This window comes from Ursus arctos, unplaced genomic scaffold, assembly GCF_023065955.2.
Source record: "Ursus arctos isolate Adak ecotype North America unplaced genomic scaffold, UrsArc2.0 scaffold_3, whole genome shotgun sequence".
NCBI classification, from domain to species: Eukaryota; Metazoa; Chordata; class Mammalia; order Carnivora; family Ursidae; genus Ursus; species Ursus arctos.
The window spans coordinates 58,014,695-58,037,158 of record NW_026622985.1 but is presented as its reverse complement, the minus strand read 5'-3'; the positions used below and the strand labels follow the sequence as shown (position 1 = coordinate 58,037,158).

Genomic DNA, 22,464 nt, shown 5'->3' with positions numbered 1-22,464 from the left:
TGACCTGAACCAAAATAAACAGTACGACGCTTAACTGACTAAGCCACCCAGGCGCCATAAAGCCTACACTTTTATTACTAGATGCATTAACACAAAAATATGCAAGGGTATGAAGAAAGCCCATTTAGCAATTCTGCAAAACCTCTCCTATCTTGACAATTATTAAATTTTACTACAGGTTTAAAAAAAAAAAAGTTCTTCTTCGTTATTTTTCTCTATATTAATTACTTTGTTAGAGCATCAAGCTACATCCACCGAAATCATTTCAGTGACCTCTTAATTCCAAGCAATGATACTGAAAATACATAACCAAATCTCTACACCAGTTCCTCCCTAAACCTCCAGATCAAGTGAAAGTCATTTCAACAGATCCTGTTTGCACTGAGACCTTGAGATATATATTTCTTCAGCTACAGAATCTCACCTCATGTTTAGACTAAAGCTGGGGGTGGGGGGAAGCATTCTTGACAGGAGAGTGTGATCAACACGATTAAATGCTTTAGATAGGTAAAATGATGATTATTGAAAAGCACCCTTTAGGGTACCAGGAAAGGGCAGCAGTAGAGGCCAAGGACAGAGAGCAGTGGATAAAGGAATGAATGAGAAATAAGAATGCGGAGACAATGAGAGGACAAGAGAAAACACTGAGCTGTAAAGGGAAAAACAGGCTGAGGAAATGGGAGATACTGGGGGCTACATTCCAGACAAGAGCCCAAATCCGTCTTCATATAAATCAGATACTTCCATTCCCCTAAAACATCAGTTCTACAACTTCTTGGATCTTAGAACCTCTTTATACTGTTAAAAATTACTGAGGATCCCAAAAAAGTTTTTGTTATTGTGGTTTATTTCTACCAATTTTTACTATATTAGAAATTAAAATTCAAATTTAAAAATATTAATTCATTTAAATAACAGTAAAAGCTCAATATGTGCCAATGTACATAAAATAACATTTCTGTGAAAACAGTACTTTCCAAAACAAAACAAAACGAAACGTAGTGAGAACAGGTTTTATAATTTTGCAAATACTTTAATTTCTAGCTTAACAGAAGATAGCTAGATCTGCACATCTGCCTCTTTTGCAATAAAGCATTTTAATGGTGAAGTATACAAAGAATACCTTCAGTTAGAAAAGGGAGAATTTTAAAAGCTTTTTCAAATAATTGTGGATATTCTTCTTTTAGACTACACCAAAATTCTGACAAGTGGTAGTTTCTTAAAGGTTATTTCATAAAGGTTACTAGCAATGTGTAATTGGAAACTATACCAATGAACTTTTTATACCGTTACATTAAATCCATTAATGTATCTTGGACTCTGAATAAATCTTTTACCAATATTTGATTCTATAACATCATGCATTGTCATTTGGAAAATATTAGTTAACTGAGTTATGCAGATCCTCTAGAAACTGACCCACTTATTACACCATTTCAAAAAAAATAAATTTGTTAGTATCACTACCCATCCCATCAGAAAAGTCCGTAAGTGCTGTGAAGCTGCCAAGTTCATGCAGCAGATAAGGTTTCCAAAACTCTAAAATTAACCGAAAACCTGGTTTTATTATTGGCTACAAATACTATCAGTTGTTTTCTTGAAATGACAGGCACACTTCACTCATTTTTCAGAAAATGAATGCCCAGTATCCAAAACTGAATTTTGCAAATAATGTTCAATGAAAATAAGCAGACAGTTCAGCTTGCAACTCAAACAATCGTACAAGTGTTTTTCCCGAGACAATCATCATATTTCCATATGCTTTATGTGTATTTCCCATTTTGTCACACTGAACACTAAAAAGCTGTACGAACAAAGGTCTGGATTTAATAAAATTAATAATTAATAACTAATAATTTTTGCTGCTCCATCAAAGACACTCTAAAGCAAAACTTTTTTTTTTTTTTTTTTTTTTTTTTACCTTTTAGGATATGACAATATAACTTGGTGTCTTATTTGTTTAGTTCAAGGGCAGACAGTTTTATCCATCACTACTTTTATATCTTCCATGCAAATAACACAGTAAAAAAAGGAAATAACATCTCAACTTTACTATGAAAATGGCTTTGACTTTGAGGACCTCCAAGGGTGTGAAGACCAGAGAACCACTGCCCTACGGTAATTGTTCCCAAACAAGACACCCCAAGACAGAGGTTTTTCCAACACACGGTAAAAGGAAAAAAAAAAAAAGGCAATGTATTAGGTCTTTTTTTCAAACCTATACCTATTAAATATAAAAAAAGCTGAACAAAAGTTAAATTTTTTTTCAAATTAAAAATAAAATAATAAAAGCTAAACATGAAAGACTGCTCTTAAAAAAAAAAATTGGGGCACCCGGCTGACTCAGCTGGTAGAGCATGAAACTCTTGATCTCAGGGTTGTACGTTCAAGCCCCACCTAGGGTGAAGAGATTACTTAAAAATAAAACCTTGGGGCACCTGGTGGCTCACTCTATTAAGTATCTGCCTTCGGCTCAGATCATGATCCCAGGTCCTGGGAATCTTGCTCAGCAGGGAGCCTACTTCTCCCTCTCTGCTTGCAGCTTCCCCCTGCTTGTGCTCTGTCAAATGGGTGAATAAAATCTTTAAAATACATAAATTAAGGGGCGCCTGGGTGGCACAGCGGTTAAGCGTCTGCCTTCAGCTCAGGGCGTGACCCCGGCGTTATGGGATCGAGCCCCACATCAGGCTCCTCCGCTATGAGCCTGCTTCTTCCTCCCCCTGCTTGTGTTCCCTCTCTCGCTGGCTGTCTCTATCTCTGTCGAATACATAAATTTAAAAAAATCTTTAAAAAAAAAATACATAAATTAAATAAATAAATAAAATCTTTTAAAAAGACTGCTCTTTCTTTTGAATTATAACCCGCTTTTTTTGTATTAAAATGTCCTTTTATAAAATAAAAGGGGAAAGTAGATGGTAGTCTGAGGGTTATACTAGTTTTTTATTACTCTTATTTGGCAAAATGATGGCTGGCCACACTATGCTAATTCCCAACTTTTTAAAAAAATAACATTTTATTTTATTTTTTAAAAGATTTATTTTATTTTAGAGCGAGAGTGAGAGCACAAGCAGGGGAGGGGCAGAGGCACAGGAAGAGAATCTCAAGCAGACTCCCCAGTGAGCATGGAGCCTGACACAGGGCTTGATCCCATGAATGACCCGAGCAGAAACCAAGTCAGATGCTTAACGGACTGAGCCACCCAGATGCCCCAATTCCCAACTTTTAAAAAAAAACTCAATTGCCCTGGGGTGCAAGTGACGGTTGTGAGTTCGAGCCCTAAGTTGGGAGAGGAGATTACTTAAAAATAAATAAATAAATACCTCAAGTGCCCCAGGATGCCCGTGATCAAACAATGAATGTGTTTTCCAGATGCTCTGAAGCCCTCCTGCAAGTTCCATAACTAGTTCTCCAGAAAATAACTAAGAATATGCCACGGGAGGGGCGCTTGGGTGGCTCAGTCGTTCGGCTCAGGTCATGATCCCAGTGTTCTGGGATCAAGCCCCACATCGGGCTCCTTGCTTAGCGGGAAGGCTGCTTCTCCCTCTCCCACTCCCCCTGCTTGTGTTCCCTCTCTCACACTGTCTCACTCTCCGTCAAATAAATAAAATCTTTAAAAAAAAAAATGCCACAGGAAAATACATTTCAGTTGATCAACAAGACCAACCTTTAAAGGCAACAGCATCCACGTAGTCAAGCAGATTAGCAAATTTATATAAACCACATGCCACTAACAAGACCAGTTAAGTGCCTTAAAAATCCCACTCCAAGAATGTCCTCAATTGCACAAACTTTGCAATGGAAATATGTCAAACGGAGGGATGCGACAATGTGTCTCATTTCCTCATAAGCAAAAAAAGAAAAAAAAAAGAGCTTTAACTAAATGATCTTTAAATTCCCTTCCAGCTGGCACCGGAATCTGTGTGATTCAAGGTTCCCGGTAGCTAACTGATACATGTGTGGTCCTGGAGAAACAGAAAAAGAACTCGAACTAACAAAGACCTTCAGAAAAAAATCTTAAAAGTACCAAAAACAAAACAGAACAAAAACCCAAGCCAACATAAACAATACACTAAATAGTAATCACATCAGAAGGCTGTTCCAAGATCAAAGTTTACTTCAGTTAACTAGTTCCACAGTCTTACTACACACGGGTAATTTGCACTGCAGTTTCAGGCTAACGTGGCAGAGGGAGGGGTTTGGGTGTGTGTTTTTCCAAATTAGATGTATTCTCCCTCCTCAAGTAAAGGATATGGGGAAAAAATTGAGAGTTACAGAAAAGACAAAGGAACAACACCTAATTTTATCTGGGTAGGGTGGGTGGAGGGAGACAGAGAGTAAGCATACACAGCATTCTGATACCAATAATAAATAAGAAAAAATGAAGCCTATAGTGAAATTTCGAAACGAAACAGTACTGAATCAGGCTCAAACTGGAGAGAAGTAGACATTACAAAGTGGCAGAATTTGCTTAATTTTTGGCAACTCTGCCCCCAATGAATTATTTCCGAGGCAGGGTTCCACCCTCCGTAGCTAAGGCAAGTTATTGCATCAGGCACCGGTGCGGAAGAAACCCGTTTGGTGTTTACTACTAGGTCACAGACACCCGGGTCCTATTCCAAGCTTTTGGCTTTGCCTGACTGGATCTGAGAATCCACTTGAGCTAATCTTTTTCCCTGCCCTCTCTAAATTCTAATATTCATGCAGCGCCCTAGGAAAAGGAGGCCTGTATTAAATCACCAAGCCCTCCAGCCCAAGAAACTTCCCTCCATACCCCAAAATCAAATTTCAAAATGTTCCACACAGAGGGTGGCTGACTTCACCCAGTAACTCAGCAACGTTTACAGTTTCCTAGGTTTACGATCTGAAAGCTCACTCACTCCAAACAGTCTTCTGGGAACCCAGAGAAGATGACAGGAGCGAGAGAAGGATGAAGAGCGAAGGACAATGAACTCACACCATGATCAGAAAAAGAAGTTCAACACCTCCTCACATCCACGTTTCAACTTTTTATTTTCTCAGCCGATCATCTGGCTAACTAAGCACTGAATGAAGGAAGGTGTCAAGGAGGAAACACTATCCAAAGCATCCTGAAGATTAAAAAAGAGTCCAGTCGTAAGAAGACAGAACCGACAGTTTCGCCTCTGACCGGGGAAGAATTAGGAACCTCGCCACCCAAGTGGCACAAAGAACACCGCAGAGACTGGAAAACTGAAGTTGAGGAGATTGAGCTAGGCCAGAAGTAACCAAAGGTCACAGATTCCAGCCATCGCAGACAGGAGAGGCGCAGACACTAACAAGGACTGGGAAAGGACAGCAGATCGCGAGGGGAGGGACGCAGGATGTCGGAGGGGATCCGAGGGAGTCACCCAAGGAGAGGCTAGGACGCGGGTCCACGGCAAGGAAGGTGGCCGACGCACGCGGGGACTGGAGTCCAAAGTGGGGGAGGCGAGGAAGATACCAGGAAACCAAGGGCTTCCAGCGGATGAAGGAGAGGGGTAACCGGCGCGGTGGACGGATGCCCGGGGAGGAGAGAGGATGACGGAGAGCAGACCAGGAGAGGAGAGCCCGCGGCCCAGGGGAGGCGCAGAATGCCCGTACCTGCTGGCGCACCGCAAGCCTCAGAGGGGCTAGCACCTCCTCGGCCCCGGCGCCGTCCATGCTGCTCCGGGAGGCGGCGGCGGGGGATGAGGTCGGGGCGCGGGCGCGCGCGCTGAGAGGTCGGCAGGGCTGGAACGGAGGCCGGGCAGGGAGCCGGGAGGGCAGCGACAGCAGCAGCGCGGTGCGGGCGGCTCTAAGCAGCGCCGAGCGCAGAGAGGGCATGAGCCGGCGGGCCTGGGCGGTGCGGAGCGGGCGGCGGCGGAAGCGGCGCGCGCCGCGGGGCCGGCAGCATGATGAAATCGCCGCGTAAACGCCGCGGCGCGTGCGCAGCCGCACATTCCCCACCCCGCGACGCGGCGACCGGCAGATTCGACACAGAACCCGCAGTCCTTCAGAGACTCGAGAGGGTTCGCTCCACCTTGGGCGCCTGGGAGGGCTGCGGGATCTCAGGTAACAACCCGCCAACAGACCTGCACAAAGATGAGCCAGGCCACCCCAAGAGGGTGGACGTTCCGGGACGCAGCCCGGTCCGAGACCTGCAGACTGAGACGCACAAGGACCTTCAAAGCATAGGCTTTGGGCACTGACACTCGGGCTCACCCACGGAAATACACACTTCTGTTTGTGTTCGTGCAGCCCTGGGGCCTTAAAGGCTCATATCACCTCCACTCAGGGACGTAGACTCAATGTAGCTCAAGTTCTCGTGCTCCTCGTATGATGAAACGAAAGAGCTTAATGAGTTGCCCATCATAACACACCCATGCCTTACCGCGTCAAGAAAACAGCTGGGGAAAAGCGGAGGAGAGGTGAGGGGCTTTATGGAGAAGGTCAGTTCTGAGCAACCTTTGTAGGGCGAGCAGGATTTGAACCAGTAGAAATGAGGAAAGGCAAGAGGCAAAGAGGGGAGGAAAGACTAGGGAACAAGATAATGCAGGGGAATGGAGCTGAAAATCTAGGTGCCCGTGAGTCCCTCCTCATGGCCTTGCCTCAGCAGACCAGCCCTCTTGTGCTTGGGCCCCCGCTGACTACCTTCCAGAGATGGGCTTCCTTCCTCCCTGCTGCCCCAAAGGTGGGTGAGCAGGCAAAGCTGGATTCCCTTTCCAGCGATAGAATAGAAAAATAAAGTGTTGGTTATAGAATAGCATCGCCCACACCCTCCAGAATGTCTAAAATGAAAGTGTTGGAAAATGCCAAGTGAGGCTCTGGGACTGTCCCACACTGCTGAGAGCAGTGTCAGCTTGTACGCTGCTTTAAAGAACTGTTTGATGGCATCTCTTAGAGCCAACCATACACACCGTCCCTGTGACCACCGCAGGAGCTTAGGAGAGTAGACAGGCTCACCAGAATGAAGTTGCCTTTCCCAGTATTATCGAAGTCTGTATTCTCTTCCTGTCCCAATTTGTGGTTCTGGAGAAGTACTGACAGTTGAGCATAAAAGCAGGGCAGGTGCAGAAAAACCTTCTGCAGTATTAAACCATTCGGGTTTTAAAAACTTTTATTTCAAGATTTGACATTAACCGCAATTTTATTTGGCTTCATTTTATTTATTCTTTTTCATTTTTTCGTTTTATGTTATGTTAGTCACCATACAGTACATCATTAGTTTTTGATGTAGTGTTCCATCGATTCATTGTTGGCTTCATTTTAATAGGTAATTCTGAGTTTAATATTTTTAAAGATGAAAAACAATTTTAATCTTTACATATACTTTTATTTACATTGTTATTAAAACATTCAAATTCTGTATATTTTGAATATAATTCTATGTGTATTTTTAATTCTTTAGATCAATAATGTCTCATCGATTTTCACATGAGGACAGTCCCAGCTCTTGTCTCCAAATCCATTTTCCCCCCTCCAGTTCATCCTCCCTACTGTTGCCTCAGTGATTATTTCTAAAAGGCAAAGCTGTGCATCTTGCTTCTCTGCTCAGGACACTTCAATAGGTCCACACGGCCCTTAGCAGAATTTCCTAAGTGGTTTCCCGTGGGAAGCTACATCTACAAGACAATAATAATAGATTATATTCATTGAGGGCGTACTATGTGCAAGTTAACATTCGAATTTATCTCCTGTAAATTTATTCACAATCCAATGAGTAGACTCCATAATAATTCCCATTTTATAGGTTCAAGATTCAGAGTGCTAAGATATAAATAACTTGGCCATGGTCACACAACTACTGAGTAGAGGACCAGAATGTGAGCTGGAGGCAGAGGCTGTTTTAATGTATAACTTAATGAAGCTCAGTTTGTCTTTTTTTTTTTTTCTTTTGCTCATTTGCTTTGTTTCTTAAATTCCAAATATGAGTGAGATCATGTGGTGTTTGTCTTTCCCTGACTGACTTATTTTGTCAGCTCATTATGTTCTTTAGCTCCATCCATGTTGTTGCAAATGTCAAGATTTCATTCTTTTTTAGAGCTGAATAATATTCCATTGTATATATATTCTCCTCATTTTCTTTATCCATTCATCTATCAGTGGATACTTGGGCTGCTTCCATAATTTGGCTATTGTAAATAATGCTGCAGTAAACCTAGGGGTGGAGCGCCTGGGTGGCTCAGTAGGTTAAGCATCTGCCGTTGACTCAGATCATGATCCCAGGGTCCTGGGATCGAGTCCCACATTAGGCTCCCTGCTCAGCGGGGAGTCAACTTCTTGCTCTCCCTTTGCCCCTCCCCCCTGCTTCTGCTCACATTCTCTCTCTCTCTCTCAAATAAATAAATAAATCTTTAAAAAAAATAAACATAGGGGTGCATGTATCCCTTTGTATTAGTGTTTTTGTATTTTTGGGGTAAATACCCTATAGCATGATTACTGAATCATAGGGTAGTTCTATTTTTAATGTTTTGAGGAACCTCCATACTGTTTTCCACAATGGCTACAGCAGTTTACATTCCCACCAACAGTACAAGAGGGTTCCTTTTTCTCCACATCCTTACCAACACTTGTTTCTTGTGTTTTTTATTTTAGCCACTCTGACAGGTGTGATAGCTCATTGTGGTTTTGATTTGCATTTCCCTGATGATGAGTGATGTTGAGCATCTTTCCATGTGTCTGTGGGCCAGCTGTATGTCTTCTTTGGAGAAATGTCTATTCATGTCTTCTGCTCATTTTCTTAATTGGATTATTTGTTTTCTGGGTATTGAGTTGAATCAGTTCTTTATATATTTTGGATACTAACCCTTTATCAGATATGTCATTTGTGAATATCTTCTCCCATTCAGTAGTTGCCTTTTAGTTTTATTGATTGTTTCCTTCCCTGTGCAGAAACTTTTTATTTTGATGTAGTCCCAGTAGTTTATTTTTGTATTTATTTTCTTTGTCTCGGGAGACATACCTAGAAAAATGTTGCTACAGACAATTTCAGAGAGATTACTACCTGTGCTCTTATAGGATTTTTATGGTTTTAAGTCTCACATTCAGGTCTTTAATACATTTTGAGTTTATTTTTGTGCACGGTGAAAGAAAGTGGTCTAATTTCATTCTTTTGCATCTACCTGTCCAGTTTTCCCAACACCATTTGTTGAAGAGACTGTCTTTTTTCCCTTTGGATATTCATTCCTCCTCTGCCACAGATTAATTGACCATATCATTTTGGCTTTATTTCTGCATTTTCTGTTCTACTCCATTGATCTATGTGTCTATTTTTATGCCAATACCATACTGTTTTGATTACTGCCACTTTGTAATATAACTTGAAGTCTGGAATTGTGATGCCTCCAGCTTTGTTTTTCTTTTTCAAGATTGTTTTGGCTATTGGGGGTCTTTTGTGGTTCCATACAAATTTTAGGATTGCTTATTCTTTCTGTGAAAAATGTTGTTGATATTTTAATAGAGATTGCATTAAATGTGTATATTGCTCTGGGTAGTATGGACATTTTAACAATATTTGTTCTTCCAACCCATGAGCATGGAATACCATCCCATTTCTTTGCATTGTCTTGAATTTCTTTCATCAGTGCTTTATAGTTTTCACTTCTGGGGTGTTTTGTTTTGTTTTGTTTAGGTCGTTCACCTCTTCGGTTAAGTTTATTCCATATTGTGTTGGTTTTGGTGCAATTGTAATTGAGATTGTTTTTTTCTTTTTTTCTTTTTTTTAAGATTTTACTTATTTATTTGAGAGTGAGAGAGTGCAAGTAGAGGGGGAAGGGTGGAGGGAGAAGCAGGCTCCCCGCTGAGCAGGGATCCCCATGATGCGATGATGAGATCGATGATGAGATCCGGGAGCTCAATCCCAGGACCCTAGGTTCATGACCTGACCCAAAGGCAAATGCTTAACCAACTGAGCCACCCAGGTGCCCCTGATGTTTCCCACTGTTTTCTCAAGTCCAGTGAGTATCTTTATGATCATTATTTTAAAATCTCTATCAGGCATATTACTTATATCCATTTTACTTTGGTCTCTTGCTGTGGTTTGACCCTTTTCTTTCATGTGGGAGATATTTCTCTGTCTCCTCATTTTGTCTGACTTTTTGTGTTTATGTTAGGAAAGTCAGCTACTTTTCTTGCTCTTAACAATAACAGCCTTATGAGGAAGAGGTCCTGTAGTGCCCTGCAGTGTAGTGTCCCCTGTTCCTCAGGGCTGGCACTTCAGGGAGTATCTACTGTGTGTGTTGCTTGCACTCTGCTCTTGAGTCTTGGCCTATTTTTCCTTCAGTCCAGTTGTTAGCAGAGGCTCTCTTTGCCTCTTGTGGGCAATATTTGGTCCCCAGTGGGAGTGGGGTGCATTTTAACAAGGTGTGGGGTAGCCTGCTTGTGAAACAAGGCATACCCCCACCGCCACTGGAACTGAGGTCCTGCAAAATGCACAAATCCTGGAGATGGGGTGTTGGCAGGATTTGCACAGGTCTTCTGTGGGAGGGTCCCTCAGTGCCAGGACTGAAGTGAGCATGACTGGAAAGAGTGGATCTGTGAAGCATGGGGGGCGGGGCTTGGTGCAAAGTAGAGAGTTTTGTTGAAGTGCTGCTTCCTGCAGGTGGCCATTGTTCACGCTGAGGGGCAAGGGAGGGAAATAATGCCTGCCAGCTCCTTTGTTCCTAGAGGGGTCTTCCTGCAGTGAACCCTGTCTCTCTGGGCCGCCTCTGAGATAAGCAAATCACTCTCCCTCTCGTCTGTCCCTGGCATTTGTCAAGCTGCTGGGTCTATGCTGTATCTGCATAGACTGTTTGTCATGCTGTCTCTTTAAGGATAAGGAGTCCACTTCCTAACCGCCTCCAGGCTCTCCCAGAGCTGAGCATGCAGATTTTTAATGTTCTAGGCTTTAAATCCTGCTGGTTCTAAGAAGTGTGAAACTGGCCCCTTCTGCTTTCAAAGGCAAATGTTGTGGGGATTCATCCTCCCTTGTTTATGGGCTCTCTGGTGGTATAGTCTGTTTTCTGCCCTTCTCCGTGACACTGGCTTCCTCCCCACTACAGATGGCTGTGGTCCATTTTGCTCCCAGACTGCGTCTTCACCCTCCCCACCTTCTTTGATGTGGCCTCTTCTCAACCTTTAGCTGTGGAGTTTGTTCTGCCAGTCTTCAGATTGTTTTGGGGGTTATTTAAGCTGCTGTGAGTGTTACCTGGTTGTAGGCGTGGGACAGGACAAGTTTAAGGTCCTCCTACTTCACCATCTTCCCCAACACCAATTGTTAGAAGGAAGAAAGCTCACAATATTTATTTCATCATTGATGAGGTATGGTGCCTTTGTTGAAAATAAATGGACTATGTAAGTGTGAGGCTATTTCTGTGATCCCTATTCTGTTCCAGTGATCCATCTATCAACCTTTATGCCAATATCACTTTCTTGATTACTATTGCTTTAGAGTAAGTCTTAAAGTCAGATAACATACATTTTCCACCTTTCCTTCTTTTTCAAAATTGTTTTTGACTATTCCAGGTCCCTCCCATTTCTGTAGAAATTTTAGAATTGACTTGTCAGTTAAAAAAATACTTGCTGGGGTTGTGAATCCATAGGTCAATTTTGGAAGAATTGACAGCTTAACAATATAGGCTTTGGATGTATTTGTTAAATTTATTTTTAGGTATTTTACTTGTTAACTCTGAGTGTTATTTTGTTTTCCAATGGCTCGTTACTAATATATAGAAATACAATTGATTTTGTCTAGTGATCTTTCATTTACTAATTTTAGTAGTTGGGTTTTTTTTTTATAGACTCCTTGGGATTTTCTACATTAATACATCATTTGTCATATAGTCATGTCATTTGCATATAGAATCAGTTTTCCTTTCCAATCTTTATGTTTTTTTTTTTTTTAACTCCCCTAGCTGTATAGTCTAGGTCATCTCGTACAATACTGAATAGAAGTGGTGGGGATGAACATCTTGCCTTGTTTCTGATCTTAGAGGCAAAGTGTTCAGTGTTTCTTTAGGTAAGTATCATGTTAGTTGCAGAATTTTTAGCAGATGCCTTTATCATATTAATGAAGTTCCTGCCTATTCCTGGCTTGCTTAAGATTTTGTCATGGATGGGTACTGAATTCTATAAAATGCTCTTTATGCATCTACTGAGATGACTATAGGGTGTTTCTTCTTGATTCTCTTAATATACTCAACTACATTGTTGAATTTTTCAAATGTTGTATCAACCTTCCATTGCTAGGATAAATCCCATTTGGTTTTATCCTTCTTACATTTTGTTGGATTTGATCTGCTCATATGTTGATAAGGATGTTCGTCATGAGCAATATTAGCCTATAATTTTTTTTCTTGTAATATTTTTGTGAAGTCTTTCTATCAAGTTTATGTTGGCTTTATGAAATGATTTGGGAAGAGTCTCCTCTGTTTCCTGAAATACCCGTCTTTGTAAGATAGGTATTATTTCTTCCATAACCGTTTGGTAGAGTTCACCAGTGAATTTATGAATAGGTCCTTTCATAGAAATGAAGCTATCCATGTCTTCTATTTCCTCTTTTGTCTTTTTTGATAAGTTTTGTTTTTTAAGAAATCTGGCTATTTCATATAAGTTGTCGGATTTATTGGCATAATATTGCTCATAACATTCCAGTATTATTCTTTAAATACAAGTAAGGTCTGGAATAAAATCCCCTATTTCATTCCTGATACCAGTAATTAATTTTTTTTCTCTCTTCCTCTCTTTTTTTCTTGATCGGTCTTGCTAAATGTTTACCAACTTACCAATTTTTCAAACATCTAACTTTTGGCTTTGTTAATGTTCTCCATTGTTTTGTCCATGTTCTGTTCCACTGATTTCTACTTTATAATTTTTTCCTTTTACTTAATTTGGGTTTGAATTGCTCTTCTTTTTCTACCTTCTCAAGGTAGAAACTTAGATAATTTATTATAAGCCTTTTTTCTTTTCTAAAACAAACATTTAAAGTTATTTATTTGCCTCTAAGTTCTGCTTTAGTTGAATCCCAAAATTTGGGGTACATCATGTTTTCATTTTCGTGTAATTTAACATGCTTTCTAATTCCCTGTATGATTTCTTCTTTGATCCATTAGTTATCAGGAAGAGTGTTGTTTAGGGGGCACCTGGCTCAGTCGGTTAAGCATCTTCCTTTAGCTCAGGTCATGTTCCCAGAGTCCTGGGATGGAGCCCCACATCAGGCTCCCTGCTCAGTGGGGAGTCTGCTTCTCCCTCTCCCTCCACACCTCCCCCTCCCCCTGCTCATGCTCTGTCTCACTCACTCTCTCTCTCAAATAAATAAAATCTTTACAAAAAAAAGAAAAATGTTAATTTCCAAATATATGAAACCTGTAAACATATACTGTTATTTTTATTGTTGCTTTCTAGCTTAATTCCCATGCAGTCGGAAAAAAGCATTTGAAATTTATCAACTTCAGTAAATTTTGTGACTCAGCATATGGCAGTACCTTGGTGAATGTTCCATGTGTACTTAAAAAGAATATGCATTATGCAGTTGTTGTGCATAGTGTTTTATAAGGGTCAGTTAGACAAGTTGGTTGATAGTGTTTTTCAGATCTTCTTTGTCATTACTACTTTTTTGTCTAGTTCTATCAATAACTGAGAGAGGATGTTAAAATCTCTGATAATGAATTTGTCTATTTCTACCTTTCATTCTGTCATGTTTGCTTCATGTATTTTGACTTTATTAGGCATATACACATTTATAATTGTTGCATGCTTTTGCTGAATGATACTTTTGTTATTGTGAATGTTCATCTTCATCTCTAAATATATCTCTTATCTTTAAATCTACTTAGACTCACAGTAATATAGCCATTCAAGCTTTTTTATGGTCAGTGCCAAGGGCTAATGGGGTACCGATCCTCCTGCCATAAGCCATGTGAGTGGACCACGTAGGATCATGCCTTCTAGCCCCAATCTAGCCTTCAGATGACTGCAGCCCCAGTCAATGTCTTGCATCTTACAGAAGGCCCTGATCCAGAACCACCTAGCTGGAGATAATGTTTGTGGCTTTTTAAGCTGCCAGGTTCAGGGGTAATTTGTTACACAACAATGGATAAGTAATACAGGGTTCTTCCCTGAACTGGTTGTACAGTCCCTTTTCTTGAGAGGTGAGTGACCAGACTGCTGGCCTTCAAGGCACCTTTTGAGGCTTTGATAGTGATCGTCACTGCAGTGAGAATAATAACCCCCCTGAATCTCCCTACTACAGAAAAACCAGGCACCTGTCATATTCAATAAACATTTACCCTTTTACCTAAGAAGCAGAAAACTCCATGGCTTGATTTTCTGGGTCTTTTCCCCTTAGGTGCAGGCAGCTACAGTGGAGGCTAAAGCAGAGAGGTGCCCTGAAGAAGATTCTAAATACAGGGTGAGTGAAACTGGCCTGTGACCCATGTGGTTTGACTTCCATAATTCTCAGGCACTGACTCTCCTTTCTGGCCCCTGAACCATTAACCCCAAAGTTTTGCCTCAACTTCCAGCATCCCTTAGCAAAGATTTGTTTTAGCTTCTGTTCTGCAACAACAAGGAGGTAAGGTCCCTTGAAACCTTAGTGATTCGGTCAGTGGTTAAGGCAGGGTAATTTACTGTAAGATCAATTTCTGTTTTGATTTCACTGGTGTGGAAACATTGGGAAAAAAGAGAATGGCTTATCCTCCCTTCCTTCCTTGATCCCCAGGGCATAGGTAAGGGAAGATTTAATCTTCTAAAACTGTTAAATTAGGAGTCAGGGGAAGATAGCCACTTAGGGACTTGTACAGTGAGAAGCAGAAGTGGCTAGAGTAGCAAGATTTTCTCTGAGACGAGGAACAGAGGTCTGTGGATCCAGAAGAAATGGAGACCAGCAGCTGTTCCCAAATACCATCTGGTCACAGTGCCAGAGTCTCAGTGAGAGGTGGTTACTGTGGTACCCCTTGGGGGGCTGGATCCAAGTGCTGGGACTCCTCGCCTTTGAAAGAATTCCTTTGCTGCAACTTGGCACAAAAGTGACTACACTGTTGGCCTCCAAGGTACCTCCTAGGATTTGGACAGGGAATGTCACAGTGTCCTCCCTGAAACTTCTGTAATGCTTAAGAGCCCTGGCTCCTGTCACATAGTTATTCAATAAACATTTACCAAGCACCTACTATGTGCCAAGCATTTTTCTAGGCACTGGGAGGACAGCAATGAACAAAACTGACAAACATCCTGTTTACAAGGAGCTTAGGTTCTTTGGGACCAAGCGGGCAATATTAAAATAAGATGCTTAGAGGAGCCTGGGTGGCTCAGTCAGTTAAGCGTCCAGCTCTTGGTTTCAGCTCAGGTCATGATCTCAGGGTTGTGAGGTCATGCTTCATGTTGGGCCTGGAGTCTTCTCGAGATCCTCTGCCTGTCCCTCTTCATCTGCCGCTGCCCTCACTCGTACTGTCTCTCTCTTTCCCTCTAAAATAAAATAAATAAAATCTTTATAAATATAAGCTGGTTAATAAATAGTTTCAGGTAGTGATAAGGACTCTAATAATTTAATATAATATAATATAATATAATATAATATAATATAATATAAATAATAATAAAGCAGGGAGAAGCACCTGGGTGGCTCAGTCGGTTAAGCGTCTAACTCTTAATTTCAGCTCAGGGTTGTGAGATCAAGCCCCACGTCAGGCTTTGTGGAGCCTGCTTGAAATTCTTTCTCTCCATCTGCCCCTCTCTTTTTCCCTTCCTCTCTAATAATAATAATAATAATAATAGTAATAATAATACTAAAGCAGGGAAATCTGGTAAAGCATGAGATGAGATGAGGCTAGTCTTTAGATAGGTGGTCAGGCCTCTCCAAGGAGGCAACATTTGATCTAGGATATAGAGATAACAAGGAATCAGCCACGAGAAGATCTGAAGTAATGGCATGTACAAAGGCCCTGAGGTAGGAGCCTACTTGGCTTGTGTAAAGAATAGTAAGAAAACCCATGTGTCTGGAATGTTGTGAATGAAAAGGGGAAAGATAAACAAGATATTATATCTTATTATCATAAGTAAGAGTGGCAAGGGGCCATAAAGATATGAAATAAGATCAGAGAAGTCTGCAAAGTCCAGATCATATAGATCTTGTAGGCCATGATAAAAAAAAAAAAATGCAACAGGGAGTTGCTGAAGCATTGTAAGCAGGGGAGTAAATGATCTGACGTCTGTTTTAAGATGATCATTCTGGCTGTGTGCAGAGATTGGGCTGGAATGAGACAAGAATGGAGACAGGGAAAGCAGTTAAGAGGTTTTGGTAACTATCAGTTAGGTTTTCTGGATCAGAGGAGTAACAGTGGACATGCTGAGACAGGCTGGTTTTGGAAAAACTTGGAAGATAAAGCAAATCGGACATGCTGATGGATTAGTCATGTTAGAGGAAGCAGGAGAGGCAGGAAAAGAAAATCACGAAGATGGACTTGTGGATATTGTGAGCCTGAGCAAATGGGTAGATTGGGGTGTCATTTCCTGGCATGCAGACAAGTGGGGAGAAGTAACATCCCTGCCTCAGAGGAAAGGGATTCATAAAACAGGGTCTGGATTAGACCTGAGGAGGAATATGGTGGGGGAGGGCAGGAGTAGAAGATGGATCACGTAGAGACCGATGGTGCAGGTAAGGGATTTCCCTGCTGTTAGTGTTTGGTTTTCTGTGAAGGAGGAGGCAAAGTCATTTGTTGCGTGCAAGGGGAATTGTTTCTTGGCTGTGATGTTGCGGAGGGTGGAGAAGGTCTGGAAAAGCCCTTGTGAAGAACTGAAGAGCAATCCTGCTGGGGAAATGTGGAAAGGAGTCACCCAGCTGAGCGTGGAGACTATTCTGGGTCACATTGTGTCCCCTACAAAACATGTGGTATCCTAACCCCTGGTACCGCTATATGACATTAGCAAGTTCTGGGTGTACCCAGAGCATCTTTTGTTCAACGTGTCTTGTCTGCCTTCACCGTCTGCTCTAAATGACCCCAGTGGACTTGGAATAGTCAATTCCAGAGAGTTGACTCCTGTGTTAGACTCGGTCCTCCAAGATGCAGACACCAGGCAGGATTAAGTGTGCCAGGATTTGATTAGGGAAACTGAAAGGAAGTAGGGAGGAATCAGGGAGGCCAGGAGAACCACCAGACCATGATGCCAGTCCGACCCCGAGTGAAGGCGAGGGAGCAACAACCGGGTAAAGCATCCGAGCCCTGCCACGTGGTCTCAGGAAGGTTCAGCAAAGCCATTGGGGAGTTCTGGAACCAAGCTGACAACACAAGAGTCCCCTGTACTCATAGGAACCATCTGTCATAGCGTGTGGGCTGCACTCAGTCACTGGCAGGGAGCAGCCTGCCTCCACACCAGCACCGTCACAGATTTCACCGTCACAGTTGGGGTCCTCGGTCAGTGATGCTCCCTGTAGTAGGAGCTCTGTGAGCCACATTCTTGTGTGCCACATCTCCCATCGAATCAACATTTAACCCAGGTTTAGATTTAGTTTTGTCTTGTCCCTTCTGGATCCTTCGAGTTCCAGCCAACGGCACATGCTTGAATTTGCCACATGCTACTTCCCAGCCCAGCCTGGAAGAACTCCTGTGTGCTGACCTCTGTGCCCTTACCTCTCTGTTGGCTGGATGTTGATGTGCACATGTTAAAGATGGCAGAGCCTGGTCCCTGAGTGACTGTGGTCCCTGAGAGCCCATTGCCCTTCCTTTTCCTGATAAGCTGTTTGAACTGTGTTGACATGAGTGAAAAGTAAATTTCTATTGCATTTGAGCTGTGATACATTCTGCTCTATTTGTTAGAGCAGTAAGCTTGCCCGAGCTACCAAGTTGCCATGGGCCAGCTATGAGGAAGATAGTAAAGATGTCTGGGATACAGGAGAAGGAGGGAGAGAGTGAAGAGAGCATTTGACTTATAGAAGTTCTGTTGATACATGACTTTTTAGGAGTATGGAGTTGGGTTGTGCTGGGATCACTCACACAGGCTGATGGGGAATTATCCCGAGTGAGTAGACTGACTGGTGGTCCTGGTATACTTCTCTGGGCCAGTATCTCTCCTGCTTTCTCATGCCTCTGCTTGTGGTGAGGTACCCACCCCTTTTATTTTGACTTCTCCTGCTATTTGTCCTCCAAGCTAAGGTATGTGTGGGAAGTCCAGGAGCCCCACTCTTGTTTTCTTCCAGCCCATGCCTCTAGGATCCTAAGAGATGCTTCCCAGACCTTGGTGTGGGAGGGAGGAGGCTCGTGTCTAATCCCAGCTCCTCCCCTAACTCTCTCTGTGGCCTTCAACAGGGCCTTTCCCCTCTCTGGCCTCAGCCTCCCTCTCTGAACAATGAAGGGGACTGGTCCCGCTGACCTCTGGCCCCTTCCCACTCTTACTTTGGGTTTATGAACTTGTGACTTTGGGAAACAAACCCCTAAGAAATGGAAGGAGAGCAGGTTTCCCTCTGTCCAGCAGAGGGGAGCAGTTCCCCACAAACTAGCACCTAGATAGCGAGCAGGCTGTGTCAGGCACGTTCAGGCCCAGCCTTCAGAGGCTTTCAGAGCAGAAAGGAGCCAGAGTTCCAGCACGAGAGACCCTGCCCCAAGATGGTGAGCACAGCGAAGCCCTCCAAGGCCTTCTCAGCCCTGTGAAGTCATTCAGGCCCACCATGCCTCTCCTGCAGAGAAAGGGTGGGTCAGCCACTGAAAATTAGTGGGGCTCTAGCTTTGCCAGTTTGATGGGAAGGAGGAAGTTTATATAAGTTCCAAAGACAAGACAGGGCAAAACAGACAAACAAAAAGCTCACCGAAGCTAGGTGTTACTCCTAGATTGACAAGTCTCCAATGGAATGGGACTTCAGACTTCGGGTTGTGGTTTCCGTTGTGCCCTCAGATCAGGCCACCTCAGAATGTGAACTTATCGGGAAGGGGGTCAGTGCAGATATAATGTGTTGAGTTCTTATGGGACTAGGGTGGACCCTTAATCCAATATGCCTGGTGTCCTTATAAAATGAGGGGAAATTGGACACAGACACAGACACAGAGGGAAGATGGCCACATGAAGATGGAGGCAGAGGTTGGAATCGTGCTGCCAGAAGCCAGGTAACACCCGGAACTGCCAGAAGCTGGAAGAATCTCCCCTACCAGCTTCAGAAGGAGCACGGCCCTGCAACACTTCCAGCCTCCAGAGCAGGGAGACAATACGTTTCTGTTGTTTGAGTCCCCCAGTCTGGGGCATTGTTACGGCACCCCCGGCAAACTCGCACCCTCCACCCCTCACCTTCCATGGCCGAAGCCGTCAGTGGACTCAGCCCCGCCTCTGTGGCAGGATTTGTCACACTGCACCGCATTTGTGCTGCTCTCGGTTTTCATTTAGAATGTGTGCACCTTGAGCTGGACTGCTCCTGCTAATGCCTCACCTGGCCCTTGTGAGCATCTGAGCTGTGGTCCCTGCTCCACGCTCCCTTGGGATTGGGAAGAAGAATCCCTCAGCTTCCTCCCAAACACCTCTCATATGGGCTATTTGTTTCCTCTCTGGGCTTCCTGTCCACACAGGGCAGCTCTGACCCAGAGAAGGTTCTTTATGTTGGACAAAAATATGCCTCCCTACAGCTTCAGCCTGCCAGTCCTTGCTGTGTACTCTAGGGCCACAAAGAACCCTCTGTACCCTCTGCCTTTAAACATTTGCACACAGGAGCCTTATACCCTTAAAAATTATCTGGTCCCTAAGCCCCCAGAACTTCCTCATTGGTGTAGTTTACTGATGACCCCCTTACCTAGACAGTTCCAGGTGTTAAACTCCCCCTTGTAGTTAGGGACCAAGATTAGACATGATACACCTGGTGTCTGTTCTAACCAGAGTCAGGGGGTCAAGAGCATCACCTCCCTGGTTCTGAACTCAGTACCTCTGATGATGTAGCCTAAGACCACCTGAAAGACTGTGACTATTACAATTTCAGGAGAGGGATGAGAGATAATAAGTTCCTTGGCATCAGGAACACTTCCATGGGTACAGAGGTGGTGCGAGGACGATAAACTGCCTGCCAGAGGAAGGAGTGGTATCCATCCAGGTGCTCAAGCGAGAATTCTTGCTTCTGAATTTGACCTCTTTCTATCCTTTACCTATCGAATAGATTTTATCTCCAAGTCTCCCTAAAATCTGTTTCTCCTTTCGCCACTGCTCCATCATCTCTAACCTGGATCCCTGCGACAAGTTTCCCTGTCTTTAGACTTGCTCCCAGCAATCTTTTCTCCTCACTACACTTATAGCGAGATTCCTGATTTGGAAATACGATCATGTGACCTACACACACACACACACACACACACACACACACACACACACAAAACCTACCCACCCACTCCCGTGTTTTCAGGATGAAACCCAGTGTCACCATGGCCTGCCTCCTAGCCTCACTCCCCACTCACTGTGTGATCCAGCCTTACTAACTTATAAGAGGAGTGGTCATTTGCCTTTGGCCTCTGCGTGTATTCATACCTGGAAGATTTTCTTTCATCTCTATTTTCCCATCACACCCTCCCACCTAGCATATGCCGTCTACCAGGAAGGATTCTTGGATACAAACAAGATCCTATTCAGGCTAGCCCCAATGACAGGACGTGTATTAGGGGGACAGCAGGAGGACTCACAGAGTCAGCAGGAGCCTGGAGGCCAGGCTCAAGAATGAAGCAGCTCTGAATGGCCAAGAAGCGGAGGCCAGTGTATTAGGTAAGACTTGCATTTGACTGTAAGTCACAGACACATGAAAAACAGACACAGAACAACACAGTGCTCTGTTTTTCAGCCATCTACAAAGAAGCGCAAAGATGAGAAATCCAGGGCAGGCTCAAGACTTGAGGATGTTGGGGCTGACTTCTTGATGGTTGATGAAGTGCTAAGTGACGGAGGAAAGACATCAGGGTTCGAAGCTGACGGCCAAAAAAGAATTCTTGAGACGTCTTTGGTGCAAAAAGGTGGTTTTATTAAAGCACAGGGACAGGACCCGTGGGTAGAAAGAGCTGCACCAGAGTCATGAGAAGTGGCCGATTATATACTTTCAAGCTGGGAGGGGGTTAGGGTTAGTGCAGTCTCTAAGGAATTTTGGAAGCAAGGTTTCCAGGACCTTGAGGGGCTAGCTATTGTTGGGAAAAGGTCTTGAACTACCATCTAATAAAACCTTACTCATGAGACCCTTCGGTGGGCCATATACTTGGGGGATGATTGCCAATACGTGTCTTGGGGAGTTTAGACATAAAAGAAATTTCTAAAGGAATTTTTATATGTTAAAGTAGACTTTCGGGATCCTGGAGGGGTCTGGCTAAGATTGCCTTTGCCCTTAGCAAAGTATTAACATCAAGGCAGTTGAGTCCCTAGAGGAATGTCACTCTGCCTGTTTCAAGGACTTGTCAGTGGGCTGTAGGTAGTAAGGAAATTTAGTAATTTCTCTTCTGCCTTTGTTCCTCACATCATCAAGCATTAGACCCACATGTTAGGCAGAAAGGATAAGGAAGCAGGACCAGAACATGAGCCAGCACAGCTCCCTCCCTCCTCAGGCACCCTCCCAGAAGCCATGTGCAGCAACTTCTGCCATCTCATTGACAAGAACTGGGTCATTCAGTGTGATGGTTAATTTCATGTGTCACTTTGGCTAGGCCATGGCATTCAGATACTGGGTCAAACATGTCTGGATGTTGCTGTAAGGGAGTTTTTAGATAAGAGCATTTAAATCAGTAGGCCAGTAAAGTGAACCTCCGTAATGGAGGTACACCTCACCCCGTCCGTTGAAGGCCTTCAGACAAAGACTGAGGCCCTTGGAGGATTTGGCCCCCTGGCTGTAGTTTGGAAGCCTCTGTCTGAGGGTAGCAGACAAGGGATAGAAGGTACGGGGAGGGGGGGGTGGTAATAGGAGAGTGGAGGAAACTGGCACGAGAGCAGAGTGGGATACTGGCAAAAGAGAAGCCCTTTAAATCTTCCAGGGACAGACAAAAGGAAATTCTTTGATGTTACTCAACAGTTCACCTGCCTGGAAGAAAAGGGTGAAAAGATCTGTTTAGCTGGAAAGGTGTCTCTACCATCTCAGGGTTGGCTGGCATCCTCCTGCTGGCCAGATGCCAAGATGCATTCAGCTCTCTGTGATTTGTTCCTCCTGAAAACAGCAGGTGGAGAAATCTCTCTCTCAGCACCATGGCAACCAGATCTCATTCTCCTGTAACAGGAGAACTGGTGAGTGCACCCCTGCAGGCGCTGATCCATTAGCGTGCACTAAGCTCCTTTCAAGGCCAGGCCCTGTGCTGAGGGGTTGGAATGCAGAGATGCATAAACGGAAGCCCCCTGCTTTACAGGAGTCCTCAGGCTGGCAGAGGAGACGGATGTGCCCAGCCATCCGCATCCTAAGTCATCCAGAGAAGGGACAGACACAGGGCTGCTGGAGCCGCTCCTCCCCGGGATCCAGGAACTGACCTACGCGGCTTCTCTGATGAGCTGAGCTTGACTTGAATTTGGCAGTCAGTCAGAGTTGGTCCA

At 43.6% G+C, this 22,464-nt stretch overlaps 2 protein-coding genes across 3 annotated transcripts in view; one reads left to right on the top strand and one right to left on the bottom strand.

Annotated features, from left to right (window-relative positions):
* GARS1 (glycyl-tRNA synthetase 1) overlaps positions 1 to 5,877 on the bottom strand; it is a 44,229-nt gene extending 38,352 nt beyond the window's left edge. The window contains exon 1 of the mRNA XM_057304410.1: positions 5,599 to 5,877. Coding sequence (XP_057160393.1) covers positions 5,599 to 5,820 — 222 coding nt within the window. The 5' untranslated portion in view covers positions 5,821 to 5,877. The remainder of the gene's footprint in view (positions 1 to 5,598) is intronic.
* Positions 5,878 to 6,055: 178 nt separating this feature from the next.
* GGCT (gamma-glutamylcyclotransferase) overlaps positions 6,056 to 22,464 on the top strand; it is a 63,935-nt gene continuing 47,526 nt past the window's right edge. Inside the window, exons 1-2 of one of the 2 annotated variants that reach the window (XM_057304413.1) lie at positions 6,056 to 6,425; positions 14,300 to 14,362. In XM_057304413.1, the coding sequence (XP_057160396.1) occupies positions 6,417 to 6,425; positions 14,300 to 14,362 (72 nt within the window). In that variant the 5' untranslated portion in view covers positions 6,056 to 6,416. The remainder of the gene's footprint in view (positions 6,426 to 14,299; positions 14,363 to 22,464) is intronic. The other variant, XM_057304411.1, reaches the window with a different exon arrangement.